The sequence below is a fragment of the Nycticebus coucang genome, chromosome 1 (genome assembly GCF_027406575.1).
Source record: "Nycticebus coucang isolate mNycCou1 chromosome 1, mNycCou1.pri, whole genome shotgun sequence".
Classification (NCBI taxonomy): domain Eukaryota; kingdom Metazoa; phylum Chordata; class Mammalia; order Primates; family Lorisidae; genus Nycticebus; species Nycticebus coucang.
In genome coordinates this window covers 129288159-129312943 of record NC_069780.1, presented here as the reverse complement: position 1 = coordinate 129312943, position 24785 = coordinate 129288159, and the positions used below count along the sequence as shown (strand labels likewise).

Below are 24785 nucleotides of genomic sequence, written 5' to 3'. Positions count from 1 at the left end.
TTGAGCTAACATTCTATAAAAGTACCACATACAGCGGTACTTTTTATCTTACCATGTAAGATTCTAAAACTTAACATGGATGTAGAAAATAGGACAAATGTTAAATGTAAGATCATCCTGAAGAAAGATGTGATAAAATCAGAATTTTGTTTTAAAAATAAGACATATTCAAACTCAGAGTTGACATAAACAACAGTGGCTCACACCTGTAATCCCAGAGCTTTGGGAGGCAAAGACAGGAGGAAAGCTTAAGGCCTAGAGTTGGAGACCAGCTCTACAATAAAAATAATCAGCTGAGTGTGGTGGCCCATGCCTATAGTCCCAGCTATTTGAGAGGCTGAGGCAAGAAAACTGCTTGAGCCCAGAAGTTTGATGTAACAGTAAGCTATGATGATGCCACTATACTCTAGCTTCGTTGACGGAGATCCTGTCCCTGAAAACAAATCAAAACAAAACAAAACAAAGAATTAGTATATATAATTCTCAGGCATCTGGATAAGAAGAGACAAAGATCATGAAAAACTGCAACAGGACAGCACCCATAGGTCACCAGATAGGGCGCCGGCCACATATACCAAGGCTGGTGGGTTCGACCAGCCCGGGCCAGCTAAAACAACAATGACAACTGCAACAACAACAACAACAACAACAACAAAAATACCCAGGGCAACAGCGTGAGACTCCATCTCAAAAAGAAAAACTGAAACAAAGTAAGATGACTTTGCTAGGAGATATATAAGGCGTAGATCTAGGAAAAAAGTGAACATTAACATCTATCACTCAGATAGATTTGATTTTTAAAAAGTCAGTGATAATACTATTTAAAAACAACTACTAAAGTCCAAACTTTGCAAATATGTGATTACTCAATAAATCTTTCCAAGAAAGTGCAAACATATGGACCTAATAAACATAATCAAATTCAAGGCATGAAGAAAGAAATTAAACATTTCCTAGCCTACCTTTAATGCCCAGGTTACAAATGTCCTTTCCCGATATATTTAAATGTCTAGGTCAGCAAAGGGGGTATAAAAAAGATTATGGTTTCAAATAATCCCTTGACTTTCTACTTAATTTTTTAAAACAAAGTAGCCTGACAGAAATGTTAGAAACAAGGTTGGTAATAATTTCCACAGAGTCTGACACTGTTGCAGACAGAGCTGGCTGACGATTACCCACCAAATATTCCGTCTTGCTGCTCCCCCAACAAACCTTGAATACTCTACTCTCCCTCGCACAACTATGAGCTTCACTAAGGATAACTGTGGCAATCCCATTGTTGGCCAAAAGTTAGGTTTGGAGTGGATCTCTAAAGCAATTCTGGTCAAATGAAATAGCCAAGAAAAATTGGCTGGAAGCTCCTAGGTACACTCACACAGACACAATACACATGGAAAGAGGAATGTTCTCTTAAACAATATGTTTACACAGCCATCTTAGTACTGTGAGGGGAACATGCCTGAGAACAAAGCCAACATTCTTTGTTAATAATAACCGATGGAAAAATAAAGAATCTGGTTCCTTGATTATGTAACTGAACCCATGAATCAGCTTACCCCCAGGCTTATTATGTGATAAAACAAATTTCCTTATTGTTTTTAAAAAGTTGTCATTTTAGGGCGGCGCCTGTGGCTCAGTCAGTAAGGCGCTGGCCCCATATCCCGAGGGTGGCGGGTTCAAACCCGGCCCCGGCCAAACTGCAACCAAAAAATAGCCGGGCGTTGTGGCGGGTGCCTGTAGTCCCAGCTACTCGGGAGGCTGAGGCAAGAGAATGGCTTAAGCCCAGGAGTTGGAGATTGCTGTGAGCTGTGTGAGGCCACGGCACTCTACCGGGGGCCATAAAGTGAGACTCTGTCTCTACAAAAAAAAAAATAAAAAGTTGTCATTTTAAAAATTACACAAGTGATAGCTGAAGAAAGAGATTTACTTAAAATTAACTCTGTATTAACATGCTCACCAATAAAATGTGATTGGTGGTAGTCTGGAACTCCTGGCTGGTAAGCTACACACTGGTTGTTCACTTACTTTGTAACACTAACCCACAGTACACACAATTACATACCTGGGTCCCCATTTAAAAGTGTAATGCTAACCAATAGAGAGATTTGTAATAATAATTGCATTGAGATAAGTGGGAAGAGGAAGAGCTGTAAAGAAAAATATGGAACTGATAAAATTTCATTCGTAGTTGACTTTCTGCTATAAAGACTATGGAAGACTGCTATAAAGACTAAAGACTTAATATCCAAAGCTTTTAACCAAGAAACAGCAGTAAAAGAACAGTATAAAATACAGAGGCAACCACCAATGGAAATAAAAATGGGAATTTTTAAAAGTAGTTGCCTCTGGGATGGGGGTGGATGAAAGTATGGGATTAGGGACTTTTATTTTTCTGTATAATCTTTTAATAACTATTTAATTTTTTTTAACTTGCACCAGGTACTAAAATATCTTTTAAAATGGCATTGTAGAGAAATTACACTTACATAACACCATTGAGAAAAGAATGCTTCAGGGGCCATTTCTGAAGAATCACAAAATGGTAATTATTAAGAGCTCGGAACTCCTCTTTTTACTTTTGCAGCCACTGCCAAAGTTGCAGCAGCCAAACGAAACTCAATCCCTTTGTGACTTCTGACGGAAGAACTGCGAAGGTGTTTCAACTCACCTTCTCACATTCCCAAGAAGATTAAGTCTTCCCCTCTTTCCAAAGAGCTGAGACAGAAGTAAATGTTTGATTCATGCCCACCTTCAGAGGATGATGAAGTTCAGGTTGTTTGGGGACATGATAAAGGTCAGCAGATTGGCAAAGTAGTACAAGTTTACAGGAAGAAATAGGTCATCAACATTGACTGTGTGCAGTGGAAGAAGGCTAATGGCACAACTGTCCATGCGGGCATGCACCCCAGCAAACTGGTTCTTATTACTAGGCTTAAACGGCACAAAGACTGCAAAAAGATCCTTGAACAGAAAGCCAAATCTCACCAAACATGAAAGAAAAAGGGCCAGTGCAAGGAGAAATAATTGAGAAGATGCAGGAATAATCTTACATACAACTTTCATTAAAAATTGCTAAAATGAAAAAGTTTAGAGCTCAACTGACTCAGCACATGGTATCAAAGTGTTTCTATTATTCATAAAGAGGAACAAAGGGAAAGTAGAAGGGTGCTGAAATCCAATTTTGCCTAATTGTGGATTTCTGTGGAAGTACTAAAGGCACATTGGATTCCTGATGAAAATACCTTCCTTGATCAGAAGTAAACAGGAAGTAAGACCAAAAACATTCTACCTTCAGCTTGTTTTCCAGAGTACGAAGTGGCAAGAAAAGCTGAACAGCCCTTGTTAAAGCCAAAAGGACAACGGCAAGGGTAAGTCAAGGAGTACGGAGACACTAGTGAGCATTTAACTTGACATGTAGTGCCTGAAGAACTTGGTTTCAGTGCCTCGGTGAAGCGGCACAGCATGCCTTCAGATATGCAGGAGCTCAAGCATTGGAACTTCGGAAAAAGAACTGTCCTCTACAAGTTAATATAAATTGTAATTGTAGGGTATTCTCAGGGATATCAGGGTTTAAATTGTAGGGTATTCTCAGGGATATCAGGGTTTAAATCTCACCCCTCCCTTCTCAGACACACCTCTCCTTAGGAAAATTTTATTGAAAAATATCTATTCTGATGCTCAAAGATTATAACTGAACACTACCAATTGTATATTCCTTATACCATGTTATATGTTTAACAGCTGGTTGCTTATACACAGAATGTTCTTTATAACAAACCACATGCCCACTTTGAGGAAAGCTAAGATTTTTCTAATGGCTACCCAACACAGTTATACTGCAAGATCTCCATCTAGTGATGAATCAAAACATAACAGGCACATTTTTAAAATCTGTTAAGTTTCTTAATATAGCAAATACAAAATTGTAAAGTGACATTGCTATAATAGGAGTATACAGACTTAACATACGACACTAACAACTACAAAACATCTTCCAGAAGGATTTTTAAACATTGTAAGATGTACATTCCTTGGTCTTTTAATCAGATGACTGCATATTCAAACAAAAACTTTTTTAAAAAATCATTGTTCACATTACAGTTGGGCATCAAAAATACTTTCATGACATCAAGTATTTTACTTAATTAGCATATTTGAATAAAATATCAAGTAAATGAGAAATTTCCATGTGGAAATTAAGATTAAATAATTAAAACACACTTAAACAGTAACAACACCATTTATATTAATTTCAGTCCTTTCAAAAGGCCAGAGCACTAGTTATTTAAGGAGATTTTATTTATTTATTTATTTGAGACAGAGCCTCAAGCTGTCACCCTGGGTAGAGTGCTGTGGTATCACAGCTCATAGCAACCTCCAACTCCTGGGCTCAAGCGATTCTCCTGCCTCAGCCTCCCACATAGCTGGGACTACAGGCTCCTGCCACAATGCCCAGCTATTTTTTGGTTGCAACTGTCATTGTTGTTTGGCAGGCCCAGGCTGGATTCGAACCCGCCAGCTCAGGTGTATGTGGCTGGCGCCTTAGCCGCTTGAGCCACAGGTGCCAAGCCTATTTAAGGAGATTTTAGTACTTATTTACTTTTGGGAACTTTAATCAGTAGTCACAGTAAAAATGTTAAGGGATATACTGAAATTTAGAGTAAAAAGCAAGCCCACTCAACATACATATTTAAGCAACATTGTCAGTGTTACAAAAACCCTGCTTACTAATTTATTACATATAACAAATGCCAAGTGACATAGTCTTTGTCCCTACTAACCATTTAATACCCTATCCATTTTAGATAAAGTACTAGGTGCTATCAGGAGGTATGCCTGATATATTATATTTAAAATCACATTTTTTACAATTATATTTAAAATTAGTAAAATTGTATTTTTTTTTTATTGTTGGAGATTCCCTGGGGTACAAGAAACCAGGTTACACTGATTGCATGTGTTAGGTAAAGTCCCTATTACAATCATGTCTTGTAAAAAAAAAAAAAAAAAAAAAAAAAGCAAAATTGCATTTTAAATTTTATTAACTTTAAATATCTCTCTTTTCTCAGATGATTTCCACTAAATAAAGCTAAGTTCTAAGAATTGACAGTATACACCTTAGAAATCTAAGGCAAGTAGCTTCTTGTTAATAACTAGGGTTAAATTGTTATTACAACAGATGATGCATTATTGAAAATTTAAAATAAGTGGTTTCCTAACAGACATCCAGTTCTTAAACACTTTTAAAAAATGAATTAAGGGCAGCGCCTGTGGCTCAAAGGAGTGGGGTGCTGGGCCCATATACTGGAGGTGGCGGGTTCAAACCCAGCCCTGGCCAAAAACTGCAAAGAAAATAAATGAATTAAATACCAAAAGGTTGTTTAAGTTCTAACCTCACCTTCAATGAATAATACTCTTAGATATACTTTTCTTTTATACCTGCTACAAACTAAATGAGTAGATACTCAATCCATGTAGCATTTGGACAAATATAATAATAAATAAGCCTATGGTTGAAGAGAAATATCTAAAGGTACCTTGGCAAAATGTTAACATTTGCAAAATCTGTACATGGATGATACTGTTTACATGATTATGAAATTTGAAATTGCTCAAAACAAACAACAAAACCTCACACTGTTTTCTCTAGTTCTTACTGCCACAGCAAAATTTAAATAATCCCACGGTATTTTATATATAGGTTATAACTGCCACATAACAATACATATTATGATAGAACTGTGCTATCACTATGGTACCCACTAGTCATCTGACTACTAAAGCATTTGAAATTCGACTAGTGCAATTGAGAAAGTGAATTAATTTAAACTGTACATGCCACTCAATTCAGTTATCGAAAAACTTCCATGGGCTGGGTACGGTGGCTTACGCCTATAATCCTACCACCCTGGGAGGCTGAGGCGGGTGGACTGCCTGAGCTCACGAGTTCGAGACCAGCCTGAGCCAGAGTGAGACTTCATCTCTAAAAATAGCCGGGTGTTGTGGCAGGCACCTTTAGTCCCAGCTACTTGGGAGGCTGAGGCAAGAGAATCACTTGAGCCCAAGTGTTCGAAGTTGCTATGACTGTGACGCCATGGCACCACTACCAAGGGTGACAAAGTGAGGCTCTGTCTCAAAAAAACAAAAACTTTCATGTGGGAACAACTTGAGTATGTAAATCTACTTTTTCTACCAATAAATTTTATGAATTTAAATTCAGATCAAGTATTTCCAATGAAAATTTAACATCTGAAGTGAAATATACTCTAAATGCAAAATACCTGATGGATTTCTGAGATAGTATGAAAAAATGTAAAGAATCTCAATTTTTACATTAATCATGTGGTAAAAAGATGGTACTCTGGGGTGCCTGTGGCTCAAAGGAGTAGGGTGCTGGCCCCATATGCCAGAGGTGGCGGGTTCAAACACAGACCTGGCCAGAAACGGCAAAAAAAAAAAAAAAAAAAGATGGTACTTTGGATATACTATGTCAAAATATATTAATACTGATTTCAACTTTCTTTTTTGAACTTTGAAAGTACATTTAAAATTATATATGTTCACAATATATTTCTAGTGGTGAGAATGAACACAATATTTTATACAGCCGTTTTCTTACTGATAGACATATTGCTCACTTTTACACTATTATAAACAATCTTCCTGTGTTTTCTTATGCACACATGCAAGAAATACACTAGAAACAGAATTCCTAGTCATACAGTATACACCCCTGCATAAATCCATATTGCTCTCCACAATACTTGAACCCATTTACACTCCTACTAGTCTTACATTATATCCTCCCAACACTTGGTAATGTCCAAGTAACATCTTTAATTTGTGGCAAGCTAGGGGATGTCAAATGGTATTTGACATTGTTTCAACTTGATTACTAGAGGGCTCAGCAGCTCTTCATATATATATTTTTGGGCAATTTGAGCCCAGTGAATTTCTGTTTTTTGTGTGTGTAGAGACAGAGTTTTACTTTGCCGCCCTTGGTAGAGTGCCATGGAGTCACACTGTTCACAGCAACCTCCAACTCCTGGGCTCAGGCAATTCTCTTGCCTCAGCTACCCAAGTAGCTGGGACTACAGGCACCCACCACAACACCCAGCCATCTTTTCGTTGCAGTTTGGCCGGGGCCGGGCTTGAACCCTCCTCAGTATATGGGGCTGGCACCCTACCCACTGAGCCACAGGCACCGCCCTGAGCCCAGTGAATTTCTACATTCATTTCTGAGCTGTTTAAAACCTTACTTTTGCTCCAGATAGTGAAAAAATCAAGAATCTAAATTCAGCGTTCAAACCATATGTATAGGAACATCTCATATATCCAATTCCAGACACGTGTATAAATTTAATGAGCTCTATACATAGTACCCACTAAAGGAGAGGACAGTAGAGTTGCTTATTTTTCTAAACTTTTCCACCGGCCAAGAAAAAATCATTTTTAATGATAATTTAATGTTAGTGAGAAGTTAAGAAAATAGTTTCTGAAGCAACTGTTGAAAGTATGAATTAGTAAAGTCTTTCTGGAAGACACTTTAATCATACATATCAAAAGAATTTAAGCTTCTGTGCATATCCTTTGACACAGCAATTCATTTCCTTAAGGAAATAACCATGGATATACACAGAGGTTTATCTACGAGGATGTATCATCACATTGTTTACAGCAAACAGCTGTAAGTTAAAATGTCTAATAACATAAAATCAAATTATGATATATCCAGTTAATGGAATATTATCTAGCCACGAATAACAAAGCTGTTGAATATTCAGTGGCACATATGTTCAACATAGTAAATGAAAACAATTTATGTAAAAAAAAGAAAACAGTTTATAAATTAGTGGATACAGTATAAACATGCATCTATATGCAAAGAAAAAAATACATGGAGGGTATACTTACTTCAGCCCTTGCCCTACTACTTCTCTCAGCACAAAAAGCAGAATGATCCTTCTAAAACTTAGGGTAACATTAAAATACTCTAGAGAAAAAAAGGGGTGGGCAGGATAAAGCCAAGTATGATGAGACACGGATGATTACTGAAGTGGATGGGATGGTGGGTTCTTGTCTACATGTGTGGAAAATTTCACCATAGTTTTAAAACAGTAAAACCTACATCGGGTGGCTTATTCCTCAAAATCCTCCAGTGGTTTCCCATCTCACTCACAGTAAAGCTAAAGTCCTTAAAAGGCTTTCTACCTGTGTTTCATAACCCTGGATACACATTAGAAAACTGGCTTCTACCTGTAGAATCAGTGGTCTCTATGGGCAGCCCAGCATCAGTGGTTTCCCACGTGTAGCCAGGAGGAGAACCACTACAGAATACAACCCCTGCTGCCTCTCCACCTGCATTTGCCCCTTGCCCTCTTCTGCTCCAGCCACTGGCCCTCCTGATGTTTCTCAGACATGACGCAGTCCCTTGTCCCCACCTCAAAGGCTGTGCCTAAGGTGTTCTTTTCCCTCAGCTCTGGCCAACATCTTCCTTTTTCTTCCCCAGATCTTTGCTCAACTGTTTTAACGTTCTCAGGGAGGCTGTCCCTGGTCACTCTGTATAAAAATTGCAGCTCCTGGCCAGGCATAGCGGCGCACATATGTACGCCTAGTACTCTGGAAGGCTGAGGTGGAAGGACCACTTAATCTCAGGAGTTTCAACTTAGCAAGAGACCAGTCTGAGCAAGAGTAGACCCTGTCTCTACTAAAAACAGAAAAATTAGCCAGGCATGGTGGCACAAACTTTGTATTCCCAGCTACTTCAGAGTCTGAGGCAGGAGAGGATCACTTGAGCTCAGGAGTTTGAGGCTGCAGTGAACTCTGATGATACCAGTGTGGCCTACCTGGGATGACAGAGCAAGATTCTGTCTTTTAAAACAAACAGGCTCAGTGCCTGTGGCTCAAGCGGCTAAGTCTCCAGTCACATACACCTGAGCTGGCAGGTTCGAACCCAGCCCAACCTGCCAAACAACAATGACGGCTGTAGCCAAAAAATAGCCAGGCGCTGTGGCAGGCTGTTGTGATCCCAGCTACTTGGGAGGCTAAGGCAGGAGAATCTCTTGAGCCCAGGAGTTGGAGGTTGCTGTGAGCTGTGATGCCACAGCACCCTACTCAGGGTGACAGCTTGAGGCTCTGTCTCAAAAAAAAAAATAGCTCTTTTCCTCTTCTCTTCTAGGACTCCCTAATTCCCTATTCCTTCTTTTATTTTGCACAGGGTGCTTATCAAAACTTGACATACAGTATGTTTCTTATGTATTTTTCTCCCAACTAAAGTATAATCTCCTCAAGGGGCATTTTGTCTAACTATTTCTATGTTCCCAACAACTCAAATACCTAGAACATATTAGGGCACTCACAAAATAGTAACTTAATAAGTGATTACACGCTAGTATGTTTAGAGCTCTTAGTGGTGGGATTACAAGTGACTTTTTTCATAAATCAATTTTCTATATGAACATATGCTTGCTTGCTTTTAAAAAAGCTAGTGGAATATTACACAAATACCTAGGTGAATATTCACTGATCTATAGACTTGTGCATTTTACTGAATATACTATGCCTTAATTTTTTTAAAAAGTAAATGCCAGTTAAAAATATTATACTGCCCCCACCAAAGAACAAAAATATTCAGCTCTAGTGATATTAGATTTATCTAGCCAACAAAATTGGAGACACTCTTCCCCATAGAATACTTCCTTATAAAAGAAACCTACAAATATCCTTTAATGATGCTTTTTCCATTAACTACTCTTCTCAGAATTCTCTTTATGATGTGAACCAATACCTAGTTATTCTACATAACAAGTAACCTATGTGGTTTTAATTGTGAACCAGTAAGCCTGCCCTAAAGGATCCATAAAATACCAACTTTAAGAAAGCCAATCAGCTAAAGCTGGAAAAAGTCCCCTAACTGGTACCTTCAGATAACAGCATAGAACATGATGATGGTTTAACAAAACAAGGACATATAAATACTAGCTGAACCAACAGATAAAAGAAAAAGTATCAATTCTACTAAAGCCTTTGTGTTTGGCAGACATTCCACAATATTTAAATAAATAATATCAGAACTCCAATAAAGTCTGCCTCATCCAAACATTTATGAACCAGTTCTTTTCAGTCTTTCTATAAAAGCCATACCCTAGAGTCTGGACATAGTGATAATACCTTCTCTTACATCGTTCTTAGTCAAAAACAGCGTCTCATGTGAAAAAGAGATCCAGAATCTCAATCAAATGCTCTTTTGAAACATTTGAGAAAAACAAGTTAGTCTTCTTTCTTAAGAAAAGAGTGGTAGGCTGCGAGCCCTAGCTCAGCGGTTATGGGGATGGTGGGTTCAAACCCAGCCTGGGCCTGCTAAAATAAATAAATAAATAAATAGCCAAGCATTGTGGCAGGCGCCTATAGTCCCAGCTACTTGGGAGGCTGAGGCAAGACAATCGCTTGAGCCCAGGAGTTTGAGGTTGCTGTGAGCTACGACATCATAGCACTATACCAAGGGTGACAAAGTGAGATTCTGTAGAAAAAAAATAAAAAAATATTTTTATTTTTATGAGGTTGCTGTGAGCTATGACATCATAGCATAATACCAAGGGTGACAAAGTGAGACTCAATAGAAAAAAAAATAAAAAAATAGACAGAGCCCCATAGCTCAGTGGGTAGGGTGCTGGCCACATACACTGAGGCTGGAAGTTTGAGCCCGGCCTGGGCCTGCTAAACAACAACAACTGTAGTCAAAAGATAGTCCTGTGTTGTGGCAGGGGCCTGTAGTCTCAGCTACTTGGGAGGCCGAGGCAAGAGAATCATTTAAGACCAAGAGTTTGAGGTTGCTGTGAGCTGTGATGCCATAGCACTCTACTGAGGGTGACATAGTGAGACCCTGTCTCAAAATAAATAAATAAAAGAGTGGTATAGTAATGAGATTATTATAAACAGCAGAGCCATGGCATGTCATCCTGAAACAATTTTATATCATGGTAATGAAAGAACTACAAGATAAACCATAATACTTAGAAAAAACTGACATCATCCTAATCTCAGTATCTTTTTTTTTTTTTAAGAAACAGAGTTTCACTTTATTGCCCTCGGTAGAGTGCCATGACATCATAGCTCACAGCAACCTCCAACTCCTGGGCTTAGACGATTCTCTTGCCTCAGCCTCCCCAGTAGCTGGGACTACAGGCGCCTGGCTATTTTTTGTTGCAGTTTGGCCAGGACCAGGTTTGAACCCACCACCCTTGGTATATGGGGCCAGCGCCCTACTCACCGAACCACAGGTGCTGCCCCCTAAACCTCAGTGTCTTAAATGTATCTACTCTTTTCTGCTATTAAGGTACTTTGGCAGAAATATTAAAAGTATTTCTTTAAGGAGTCTGTTAACTATTCTAAACTTCCTAAGACTAACTTCTTTCCTCCTATATTAGTAATACTATATATAGTCAGAAGGTAACTATTTGATTGTCTCAATTCTCTAGAAGAATGCCTTCACTAGCAATTAAAATAGATTTAAAGTTTTCCTGAAAACTTTTTTTTTCCTCCTTGGAAACTTATAACAGATCGATAAAAAGGTAACTCCCATTGGATCACCATAGTCCCATCTGAGTGCTAGGAAAAAAGACTTGTTTGCTTGCTGCTAGACCCAAACAAAAATACAACTAAATACAACTTCTTGCTCATTTGCCACAAAATTCAGACATGTTCAGTTTTCCACACTAGGAATAATTTCATCTTAGGTGTGTCTGCTACATCTATTCAACTGTTTCTTTCAAACAATAAAATTTTAACTGTTCTGTTTTTCTTGATTTTACAAAATACTGAAAATTTTCAAACTAAAATGTTACAGGCTGGGTCTGGTGGGCCATATCTGTAATACCAGCACTCTGGGAGGCCAAGGTGGGTGAATTGCTTGAGCTGAGGAATGTGACATCAGCCTGCGCCAGAGCAAGACCCTGTCTCTACTAAAAACAGAAAAACTAGCCAGGCACTGTGGTGGGCACCTGTAGTCCCAGCTGGTTGGGAAGCTGAGGTAGGAGGACGGCTCGAGCCCAAGAGTTTGAGGTTGCTGTGAACTATGACACCATGTACTCTACCCAGGGCAACAGAGACTCTGTCTCAAAAATGAAAAAGTATGCATATTCTTCCTATCATGTCATCCTTTTCAGAACACCATATGATGAAATTTAGCCAATGTCTAAAACAAATAGGAGATACTTTGTAATTAATAACCAACTTCTAGTCTCAAAAACCATTATATTCACCTCAACAGACTAACACTATAATCATTTTTTTGTATTCACTTACAGAAGTGGAATCATTCTATCAAAATACAGATCAGTATGATTTTCCCTTGCAGAAGGCAAGCTCACGAACCAGCATAACTGGCGTGACTATCATTCCAACAAATTATTATAGCACAAATTGTCTTCAAAATACAGGTAAAAGGTTAAGTGGTACCAGAGCACATATATACATCTCATGAAAGATTTTTTTTTTTCCAGTTTTGACTGCAGCCAGGTTTGAACCCACCCCTGGTATATGGGGCTGGCACCCTATTCCTTGAGCCACAGGCACCGTCCCATGAAAAGATTTAAGTACTCTTAACAGTACTTAACATGCACAATTAGTATACTTGTATTACTGTACTATCCCACTTCTGCCAATAAAATTCCAGTAGAAAGGCAATTATGAAGATGAACCGATAGTTGTCATACAGTACTGTATGCTCTTCACGTCCTCTCAGCATTGTTATCGAGATATTATACCTGATAACAGTAATACTATAAAACCCCCAAACATCAAGTTTCCAAATGCTACATAGGAAACCAATGATCGGCATTGCTCAGGAATCTACTACCTGGCATTCATGTCACTGCTCGCCTCTCCTTTTCCTGTTTTCCAACCGAAATGATGAAAATGAAAGTGTTCTAAGAAGGCAGGTATGAGTGGAAAAAATATGAACTCAAACCATGGTTTTCTTCCTTCACAACATCACAAAAATCACACAGAGACTTCTGTTACTAAATATGGGGGACTTCTCCTCACCAACAATTCATATTTTGCAATGAATATAATTGGGTGTCCTCTAATTTAATTTCAATACCATCTACCCGGAGAAGGTATCAGATCCTACAGGTTGAGAGCACAGTCCCCAAAACTGTCCCTCTACTTCTTTAGACACCAGTAACAAGTCTGGACCTCTGAAACTTTAGCTGAGTGGCCTCTGGCTAGGGGTTCTATGATTCTTTCTTTGGGTTGATTAATTTGCTAGAGTGGCTCACAGAATGCAGGAAAACTGGTTTATAATAAAAGATATTACATATGTGTAATGTGTATATTACAATGTATATATTACAAATGTGTTTATTACACATATACACAAAGAAATGTGTAGGGAAAGGTATGGGAGAAGAGCGTGAGGTTTCCTTGCCCTCTCCAGCTGGCACTACCCTCCAGGAACTGTGTTTAGCCACCTGGAAGCTCTCCAAACCCTAGCCTCTTGGGCCTTTCATGGAGATTTCATTGTATAAACATGATTGATGCATGAATAAACTGTGTTAAAATGTGATTAGACAAAAAGCGTATGGATTTAATACTAATAAACTGAAAAACAAAACAAGGCTTATCTGTTCAGATTTTTCTGGCTCCTCTATGCAACATTCCTTTCTCTAGGGCTTGAGGCAAAACCCTCTCTGAAATGAGGGTCTTATGATCCACAGTCAGATTAGAGTCCTGCCTTGTGTAGATAAAAGGAGGACAAAAAAAAAGTCAGAGAAATTCTGTAGCCTGAGGCCTAATGTACTCTAACATTATAACAAAAGTCTACAACAAAGGAGTTATGGGAGTTACAAGCCAACAACTGTGAAAACAAACATATCAGATCTGACAATTAAGTTCATGTAGTTGACACGGGTGTGTTGACATGGGCAGTACTGTGCCAACAACTTGGTAAGGTTTCTTAACATTAGTATATCAGTGTCCACAGCTGTGTTCATGTCCACTTGTGGTGGTGTCTTGCTCAGTGGCATGCATTATTGCTGTTGCATGTTTTCGCATGCCCTCCTGAGAATGTCAGAGCTTGAATTAGAGCAATGAACAAACATTCATAAATGTCTTGTTAAACTTGGCAAGGGTGGAAGTGAAATCAGGGATGTGTTAGTCCAAGTTTATGGGGATAATACCATGAAGAAAACAGCAATATACACATGGATTAAACATTTTTCTGAGGGGAGAGAAAGTGTCACTGATGAAGAGAAGTCTGGGAGGCCAATAAGGAGCAGTAATGGCAAAAACATTGCAAAAATTCATCAGATTATGTATCAAAATAGTCAGCTGACTGTGAGCAGCATAGCAGACCAACTAGACATTGATAGAGAAACAGGAAAATCTTGACTGAAAATCTTGGCATGATAAAGTTGTGTGCAAAAACGGTTCTGAAGGAGCTCCCCAATGAACAATAAAGGAAGAATCAAAGTTTGCCCACACATTTTGGACCAATGAACAACAACAAAGGAAGAGTCGAAGTTTGCCAACACCTTCGCTTCATGGTGATGAAACATGGGTGTACCAATATGACCCTAAAAGAAAGCATCAAAGTGCATAATGCCAAGTGCCAATTCTCTACAACCAAAATGTTCCATCAGTCTAAATCAAGAGCCAAAAAATATTGCTAACTTTTCTGATATCAGAGGAATTATTCATTATAAATTTGTACGAGCTGGACAGTTAACCAAGTTTATTATTTGGAAGTGCTGAAAAGGCTGCGTGAAAAAGACAAAAACAACCTGAACTTTTCGCCAGTAACTCATGGATCGTGCATCACGACAACACACCAGCTCACAGGGCACTACTGTGTGTAAGGGAGTTTTTAGCCAGTAAACAAATTACTGTATTAGAACACCATCCCTACTAACCTGATCTGGCCCCCCAGTGACTTTTTCTGTACCTGAAGAGAAAGGAAATATTGAAAGGAAGACATTTTGATGACATTCAGGACATCAAGGGTAATACAAAAACAGCTTTGAGGAAAGAGCTCCAAAATTGCTGTGAAGGATGGACTAGCCACTGGCATTGGTGCGGAGTTTCCCAAGAGTAGTACTTCAGAGTGACAATAGTGATACTCAGCTATGTAGCGATTCTTCTTAATTGTCAGACCAGGTAGTTTTATTCTCTTTTTCCTTGGTGAAATGTCAGATAGTAGATACCAAGATGATGAAGGCATACTACATTTAGGTATGCCACAGATGAAGTAACATAACACTAAAAATGTCTGCACTGTTACAAGTTATTATTTTCCTTTTTTTGCATGAACTATCAATTGCATTCATAATTAATCTTGTGATGCAGACACAGCAATTTTAACAAGATCATTTTTACACTTACAACAAGGAGTTTAAAAGATAAGAAACCACATCTTCTTGACCCAAATTCAGGGTTCTTTCTGTTATTGTTCTGAAATTAGTTTAATATGCCTTTGCGGTAGAATGCCAACAAATCTCAACATGCATTCAGACACTTATGGTACTCTCATTTCAGAAACTCATGATAACTTGTAACACCTTTATGTTTGGTGTTCAGATTATAGAAGGATAAAAAGGCCTGTTACAGCCAAAATTCAGTAAGTAGTGAGCCAGTGAAAATTTTGCTAGATGACACAAGAAAAACTTTAGGATGTACATAGAAAATATCAAATACTAAAAAGAACTTTAGCAATCTAGACACCTATAGAGCAACCCTCACAATAAAAAGCTAAACAGACCAAGAAATGATCAGCAAATTGTACTAGCAAAGCTGCTTAGTGACATCCCAAAAAAGCTTCCCTTGGAACTATATTCATCCAATAACCTGGATCATGTTAAACTCATGATGTGATAAATTCAATCTCTCAAAAATCATCTATATTGGTGGAGCCCATAGCTCAGTGGGTAGGGCGCCAGCGACATACACCAAGGTGAAGGGTTCGAACCCAGCCTGGGCCAGCTAAAACAACAATGACCTCTGCAAAAAAAAAAAAAAAAACAAAGCCAGGCACTGTGGCAGGCGCCTGTAGTCCCAGCTACTTGGGAGGCTAAGACCAGAGAATCGCGTGAGCCCAAGAGTTTGAGGTTGCTGTGAGCTGTCACGCCATGGCACTCTACCCAGAGCAACAGCTTGAGACACTGTCTCAAAAAAAAAAAAAGAAAAAAATCATCTACATCATTATTTCAGCATCTCAAAACGTTCTGTTAAGATAAAATATCATAGCTAGTCCATACTCCTTGGTCTCTGATAAAGAAGTTTTCCAGGAAACATCATTTCAGTTTTTAAAATGTAATTCTCTGCTAGTTGTACTTGTGAAGAAGTTGTATATATTTTCTGTAAAAGCTTTCTGAATCATTATAGGATTAGCACACACACATAAAGAAGAAAGGCTGGATTCGATAAAAATGTTCTATAAAAAAGGTTGTAAGGACTATTTTAGAAAGTACATAATTAATTCTTAGATAATGATGCAACTTTTTTTTTTTTTTAGAGACAGAGTCTCACTTTGTCACCCTCAGTAGAGTGCCGTAGCGTCATAGCTCACAGCAACCTCCAACTCCTGGGCTAAGGTGATTCTCTTGTCTCAGCCTCCCGAGTAGCTGGGACTACAGGCGCCTGCCACAACACTGGCTATTTTTTTTGTTGCGGTTTGGCAGGGTCCGGGTTTGAACCTGCTACCCTCGGTATATGGGGCTGGCACGGCACCCACTGAGCCACAGGTGATGCAACTTTTAATGTGGTCTTCTCATGAAGCATCACCAGTAAACATTTCTGATATGGATAGAGAAGAAAAAACATACTTCACTGGGTGAAACTGTAAATAGTTGATGGAAAAAGATCAACAGATTTCTGTAAACTGACAGACTTTTTAACATAGGATTGCATTAAAAAAATTCTAACATCTGAAAAATAAGATTTGCTGATAATCCCTTTAAATGATTGTGGAAGGCTAAATAAAGCCCCCCCCCACCAACCCCCAAAGATATCTTATTTGGCAGAAAGGATTTTGCAGATGTGATAAATTTAAGGATCTTGAGATAAAGAGCTTATCTTGGATTATCCAGGTAGACCCTAAATATTATCACAACTGTCCTTATAAAAGTGATGGCAGAGGAAGATTTAACTATACAAGGTGATGTGATGAAGAGAGGAGGACAAGTGGCTCATGCCTATAATCCTAGCACTCTGGGAGGGTGAGGTGGGTGGATTGCCTGAGCTCATGAGTTCAAGACCAGCCTGAGCCACAGTGAGACTTTGTCTCTAAAAATACCTAAAAATAGGGTGGTGCCTGTGGCTCAATGGGTAGGGCACCGGCCCCATATACTGAGCGTAGCAGGTTCATATCCAGCCCCAGACAAATTGCAACAACGGTAAAAAAAAAAAAAAAAATAGCCAGGCGTTGTGGCAGGCGCCTGTAGTCCCAGCTACTCGGGAGGCTGAGGCAAGAGAATCACCTAAGCCCAGGAGGTTGGAGGTTGCTGTGAGCTGTGACACCACAGCACTCTACTGAGGGCAACAAAGTAAGACTCTTGTCTCTACAAAAAATAAAAATAAAAATATCTAAAAATAGCCAGGCATGTGGTGGGCACCTAGGGTATAGTCCCAGCTACTTTGGAGGCTGAGACAAGAGAATCATTTGAGCCCAAGAGTTTGAGGTTGCTGTGAGCTGTGACGCACGGCACCCTACCAAGGGCAACAAAGTGAGACCCTGTCGCAGAAGAAAGAAAGGAAGACAACAGAGATTTGAAGATGCTAAGCTACTGGCTTTGAAGATGGAGGAAGAGGTAGCCAACCAGGAATGCAATTCTAGAAGCTGGAAAAGCCAAGGAAACCATTCTCTCCTAAAGCCTGCTGAAGGAGTATGAGCCTACAGATACCTTTCATTCAGTCCAGTGAAAGTGCTTTAAGATTTTTGACCTTTAGTACTACAAGAGAATAAATGTGTATTGTTTTAAGCCACGAAGTTTGTGATAATTTGTTATAGCAGACATAGAAAACTAATAGAATAATAGATGATACAAACGTTTGCCTAGTTAAAAATCTATTAATTCTCCACTATTTACAGAATTAATTTATTCTAAATTCTATTAAAAATAAGTTTCTAATGATACATCAAATGTTTCTTATGTTTATGGATATTTTTATTAAGAATGTTTCTTTACTTCACATTAACCTGCAAAAAAGAATTACTTTACTTCACATTAACCTGCAAAAAAAGAATGTTTCTTTAATAGTGAACACTGAAAAACAGCATAAAATCTTAAAAGCAAATCTGTATTTATTAAAGCAATTTTAGGCAGTATGCTTGTTAACTGGGTATCTTCAACTGCAGTGTAATTTGAAAATTAAAGCTCAAGAATAATAAGTTGTCATGGCACAAGTTATAGTAATAACAAAAATAGTTGAGTAGTAGGTCTGCTTTTCTCATTTCGCTAAACTCCAAATCAATATTTAGAGGTAGCATTATACACAGATCAAACACATGAAGAGGAGGGAAAAAGGTGGAGAAAGAAACTAACATTTTAATTCCCATTACATTTAAACATCTCATATTCTCATTTACACATCAAAACCAACTGTATGACATAAAAGACGACAGATTTTCAGACCGTAAGACTTTTTGGAGGAGGGGAAATTCTTAAATAATTGGTCAAGGTCACAGCTAGTATTGGTATTTCTGGGATTCAAACCCAAGACTAACTCCTAAGCTCATGACTTTTTACTATTCTCCAAAAAGAGACTGGTGAATGGTAATAAAAACTAAATTTAGATTTCTCTCTTTTTCTTTTTACTTCTGAATAAATCAGTAACCAATACAAAATCTCTAAAGTTATAAATCTTTGTTACTGTCATGCTAACAAATTACACTCTATTTCTTCACTCCTTTGGGATAGGTACTATACTTTTACAAGTTATTATATCTCAATATAAATATTAAAAAATATTCTACTTCTTTGATTAGGCTTCTTCTACAAATTGAGAATTAACTGTCCTAATGCAAATGAACTTTTCATAAGTCAAAACCCTCAGATATGAAACATGGTATCATTACCTTATTCATTCCTTCAACATATACTTATTGACTCACAACTCTTTGCCAGATACTGTGTTAGACACAGTGGTAAGTAAAACAGACAGTTCCGAGCCTTGTCAAATTAACCATCTAGTGGGAAGTTAAGGTAGACTACTAAATAATCAAAAGTTACAATTTGTGGTAAGTGCCATGAAAGTACAAAGTAAAGAAACAAGAGTAGGAAAAGATACTTCTCAACAATGGCAATGTTCTATTTTCCCCACACAAAACAAAAAGGTAGTTTATACAATCATTTATGACAGAGATCTATGTAACAAAAGTTCCACACTCGATCATCTTTTTCTTTTCATCACCTTTTTTCAAAGAGACATGGTCTTGCTCTGTTGCTCAGGCTACAGTGCAATGGCCCAGAAATAGCTCACTAGAACCTCAAATTCCTAAGATCAAGCAATCCTGTCTCAACCTCTCAAGTAGTTAGGACTACAGGCTTGTGCCACCATATCCAGCTAGTTTTTTTTTTTTTTTTTTTTTTCTGTAGAAAGAGGATCTCAACTGTGTTGTCTAGATGGGTCTCAACCTCCTGGCCTCAAGCAATCCTCTCACATCAGTCTCCCAGCGCCGGGAATGGAGACTGGAGTTGCCACATCTGGCCTCTACCATCTTAACTGCTTTTTCGTTCATCAGTTAGTCATGGGATGATTATTGGGCAGCACTTTCAGATTCTGCAAGTAAACACTCTCACAGCATCAGTTTTCTCTCCTTCGTGGCACTTATCACAATTACAATTTTATTATTAGCTGTGAGTTAAGGGTCTACCCCTCCCCCCAGACCTTGACGAAATAGCAGATCTATACCCGCACCCTAAATAACTGAAAAACTGGACAAAATACTGCATATGGAACAAGTTTTCAGACACTGGATAACAAAAAGCACAGCACCGTTATCCCTGAGACAGGCGACGATCTTGCTTTAAATACTCAAACTTACTAACTGGACGGGGTTTCTAGACCTCAGTACAGGGAAGGGAATCATAATAGAGCCTTGAGTTTAGGACAGGGTGGAAAATTTGGAAAGGCCAGGTAGCTAGCATTTGCCAGAGCATTAAAGGGGGAGGAACTGAAGACACAAAAGCTGCAGTCAAAAAGCACTCTAGGAATCTATGGAAGGTTCTTCTCATGCTGCAGCTGAGTAGTACTGAATACATACATGTGAGGAAACAATCTGAAGTGAGAGAACCACCAGAAAGAATGGGCAGAACAATCCCTAAAACTGACATACAGCAAGGAATAGTTCATGCTCCACGCAGCCAGAGGGAAGAGCACACAAAACATTGGGTAAAGTAGCCATAAAGGCAGTTCCTCGGTAGCAAATTTAAATTTAGTTGTAGAGTAAAAGACTGCTCTGGTCCCGCACCAAAGAGCTTAATATTAATAGCAAGTCTTGATAAAATCATACTGTTTTCAAATAACTGAGTCTCAGGACAAACCTCAAGAACATTTAAAAGAATACAAGAATATTCTGCACGCAATAAGGTAAAATTCTCGGGGCGGCGCCTGTGGCTCAAGGAGTAGGGCGCCGGTCCCATATGCCGGAGATGGCAGGTTCAAACCTAGCCCCAGCCAAAAACCAAAAATAAATAAATAAAATAAGGTAAAATTCTCAATATCTAACATTCAATGGATACATAAGGTATAACCCACAATGAGCAAAAACTTCAATCAACAGAAACAGACCCAGAAATGACATGACAAAACTGACAGACATGAACATTAAGATAGTTACGAAACTTATAGTCCAGATGTTCAACGAGGTAGAGAAAAGCCTAAGCAGTTAGAGCTGAACATATTTTTTAAAAATCTCAAATTTTCTGAAGATAAAAAAATATGTCTGAGGCTGGGCACGGGATGGCTCATGCATGTAATCCTAGCACTCTGGGAGGCTGAGGCGGGTGGATGGTTTGAGCTCACAAATTTGAGACCAGCCTGAACAGAAGTGAGACCCCATCTCTACTAAAAATGAAAAACTGAGGCAAGATAATTGCTTGAGCCCAAGAATTTGAGGTCACTGTGAGCTATGACTTCACAGCACTCTACCAAGGGTGACAAAGTGAAACTCTGTCTCAAAAAGAAAAAAAACTCTGAGATGAGAAACAGACTGGAAAAAATGAATAGCAGATTAGACATTAAAGAAGAAAAACCCAACTTGAAATAGAACAGAAATTGTGGGCAAGGCACAGTGGCTCATGCCTATAAGCCTAGCAGTCTGGAAGGCTGAAGTGGGTGGGTTGCTTGAGTTCAGGAGTTCAAGACCAAACTGAGCAAAAGCAAGACTTTGTCTCTACGAAAAAAAATAGCCAGTCATGTGGCAGGCACCTGTAGTCCCAGCTACCTAGGAGGCTGAGGCAAAAGGATCTTTTGAGCCCAAGAGTTTGAGGTTGCTGTGAGATGTGACACCACGGCACTCTACCCAAGGCAACAGAATAAGACTCTGTCTTGAAGAAGAAAAAAAAAAAAAAATAGAAATTATCCTACATGAAGCACAAAAAGAAAACACTTGAGAAAAAAATAGAGGGCAAATGTGATTACTATGGGGTAACTCCAAACGACTTAATATACATGCAAAGATGGGAGGGATAGAAAATACATGAAGAAATTTTGGTTGAAAATTTTCCAAATTTGGTAATATTATAAAGCCACAAACTCAAGAAGCTCAACAAACTGCAGGCACAAGAAACATGAAGAAAACCGTATGTAGGAACATTGTAATCAAATTGCTTAAAACCAGTGATAACAAGAAAACCTTAAGTACAGTTTTGGGGTAGTGAACCACACTACCTAAAGAAAGACAAAAATGACAGCTGACTTCTCATTGGAAACAAGCCAGAACACAGCAGAGTATCTCTAAAGTACAGAAAGGAAAAAAACAGTCATTAAGGTTTCTACCCAGAAAAAACACATTTCAGAAATGAAGGTGAATTTAAGGTAATGAAAATGTCTTAGAATTAGATAGAAGTGATGGTTATATAACACTGTGAATGTTATTAATGCCACTGAATCGCACACTTTAAAATAACATAATATTATGTGAAGTTTACCCTTAAAAATTGGGCCGAGTGCGGTGGCTGACACTCTGAGAGGCTGATGTGGGTGTATTGCCTGAGCTCAGGAGTTTGAGACCAGCCTGAGCAAGAGCAAGACCCCATCTCTAAAGCTAGCTGGGCGTTGTGATGGGTGCCTATAGTCCCAGCTACTTGGGAGGCTGAAGCAAGACAATCACTTGAACCCAAGAGTTTAAGGTTCTGTGACCTATGATGCCATGACACTCTACTAAAGGTGACAAAATGAGACTGTCTCAAAACAAATAAACAAAAGCAAAACCACTTAAAAATAACAAGGTAAAATATAAATTTTGTCTAATACAAAAGCTGAAAGTATCCATCAGTGAACCTGACTGTGAGAAAAATGTTAAAGAGAAATGTTTAGGTAGAAGAAAATTATTCCAGATGTATACGTGGATCTAAAAAGAAATGAAAAGTAGCAAAAGTGGTAAATATGTGGGTAAACATAATTTTTTTCTCCTTTGCAAAGTTTCTTTCAGAGATAACTTTAAAAAAATAAGGTACTGTGGGATTTATAACATTAGAAGCAAAATGTATAGTAACAATAGGATAAAAGCAGAGGGGATGATAACGAGATTCTTTTTTATTTTTATTTTTTGTTGCCCTGGTAGAGTGCTGTGGCGTCATCATAGCTCACAGTAACCTTAAACGCTTAGGCTCACGTGATCCGTGTGCCTCAGCCTCCTGAGCAGCTGGGTCTAAAGGTGCCCACTACAACACCCAGCTAATTTTTCTATTTTCATTAGAGACAGGGTCTCGCTCTTGTTCAGGCTGGTCTCAAACTCCTGAACTCAAACAATCCACCTGCTTTGGCCCCCTAAAGTGCTAGGATTATGGGTACGAGCCACTGCACATGGTCACAAGGTTCTTATTATATGTTAAGTGGTATAGTATCACTTGAAGGTAGATTGTTAAGTTAAAAGATGTATACTATAAACACTAAAGAACGATTTGGAAAAAAATATAGTTAGTAAACCAACAAAGGAGGGGATAAAAACAATCATAATGTCAAGAACTTTAAAATAAGGCAAAAGAGAGAACAGGAAGGGAAAGAAAGACCAGACGGGACAAACAGAAAGTATGCAAGACGGTAGACATAAATCCAACAAGATTAAAATTCATGTTAAATGTACAGGGCTAAATGCCCCAATTAAAAGCATTTAGATTTTAAGTTACAAATTTTAACATTTCAATAGGTCTAAAGCTATTGAGTAGGTCCTAATCCCCATAAAAAGATAATTCCATACAAATTGTGGTAAGTGGTGCTAAGGAAAATAAAAAGCTACAAGAAAGACAGCAAACAATGAGAATGGAAGATGGGAGATCTAATTTAAGTCATACAGTTAAAGAGAAGGAATCTGAGAGATAATAGCATTTCAGGCTCAGGCAAAAGTCAATTGCCTTCCCCAAACATCTGCAATGTTATCTCCTGCCCCTCTTTTGGAATCTTGCTGTTTCCCATCAAGATGCAGAATCTGGGCTGCGCCGTAGCTCAGTAGGTAGAGTGCTAGCCACATACACTGAGGCTCGTGGGTTCAAACCCAGCCCAGGCCAGCTAAAACAACAATGACAACTACAACAGAAAAAATAGCTGAGCATTGTAGCAGATGCCTATATTCCCAGCTACTTGGGAGGCTGAGGCAAGAGAATCGCTTAAGCCCAAGGGTTTGAGGTTGCTGTGAGCTGTGACACCACAGCACTCTACCCAGCGCAACAGCTTGAGACTTGTCTCAAAACAAAAAGATGCAGAATCTATGTGCTTAAACTTGGGTAGACTCTTATGACTGCCTGAACCAAAATAAAAAGACAAAAATGAAACGTGTTCTTCTAAGTCTAGGCTATAATAGGCCTGCAGTCCCCAACCCCTGGGCTGCAGACCGTGAGTGAAGCTTCATTTGTATTTATAGCCACGCCCCATTGCCTACATCACTACCTGAGCTCCGCCTCCTGTCAGATCAGGAGCAGCATTAGTCTCACAGGAGCGCAAATTCTACTACAAACTGCCCACGCAAGAGATCTAGGTTACATGCTCCTTATGAGACTCTAATACCCTCCTCCCTGTCCACAGAAAGGTTGTCTTCCATGAAACCAGTCCCTGATGCCAAAAAAGGATGGAGACTGCCGCAATCGGCCATTCTGTTTCAGCCTGGTTCTCTTAGCATACACACTCTTAGAACCCAGACAGTATGCTCCAAGGACAAGCAACTTATACAAAGAAATCAAAGCCCCAAGCCCCACCCAAATCCTGAGCCAACAGTCAACACTATCTTGCCAACTACTTGGGGACCCATTTAAAAGTAGATCCCACAGCCCCCAGTTAGGCCACCCCAGCAATGCCATATAGAGCAGAGATGTAGAAATGAGCTCTCTCCCACCAAGCCCTGCCCACCTCGCAAGTTTGTGAGCTGAATAAATGATTGCCATTGGGTCTTTTCGTTTCTGTTTTTTGTTTTGGAGACACAGTCTCACTCTATTGCCCCAAACTAGAGTGCCTTGGTGTCCACAGCTCACAGCAACCTCAATCTCCTAGGTTCAAGCAATCCTTCTGCCTCAGCCTCTCAAGTAGCTGGGACTAAAGGCATGCAACACTTTGCCAGGCTAATTTTTCTATTT

At 38.9% G+C, this 24785-nt stretch overlaps 1 protein-coding gene across 3 annotated transcripts in view; it reads right to left on the bottom strand.

Annotated features, from left to right (window-relative positions):
* The window catches only part of HOMER1 (homer scaffold protein 1), a 154485-nt gene that overhangs the window by 97373 nt on the left and 32327 nt on the right, over nucleotides 1–24785 (bottom strand). Inside the window, exon 1 of one of the 3 annotated variants that reach the window (XM_053587704.1) lies at nucleotides 2487–2505. The exons of the other annotated variants lie outside the window; for them this stretch is intronic. Within the exon in view, the coding sequence (XP_053443679.1) occupies nucleotides 2487–2488 (2 nt within the window). The 5' untranslated portion in view covers nucleotides 2489–2505. Of the gene's footprint in view, nucleotides 1–2486; nucleotides 2506–24785 lie in introns of those variants that run through there. 3 annotated transcript variants of the gene reach the window in all.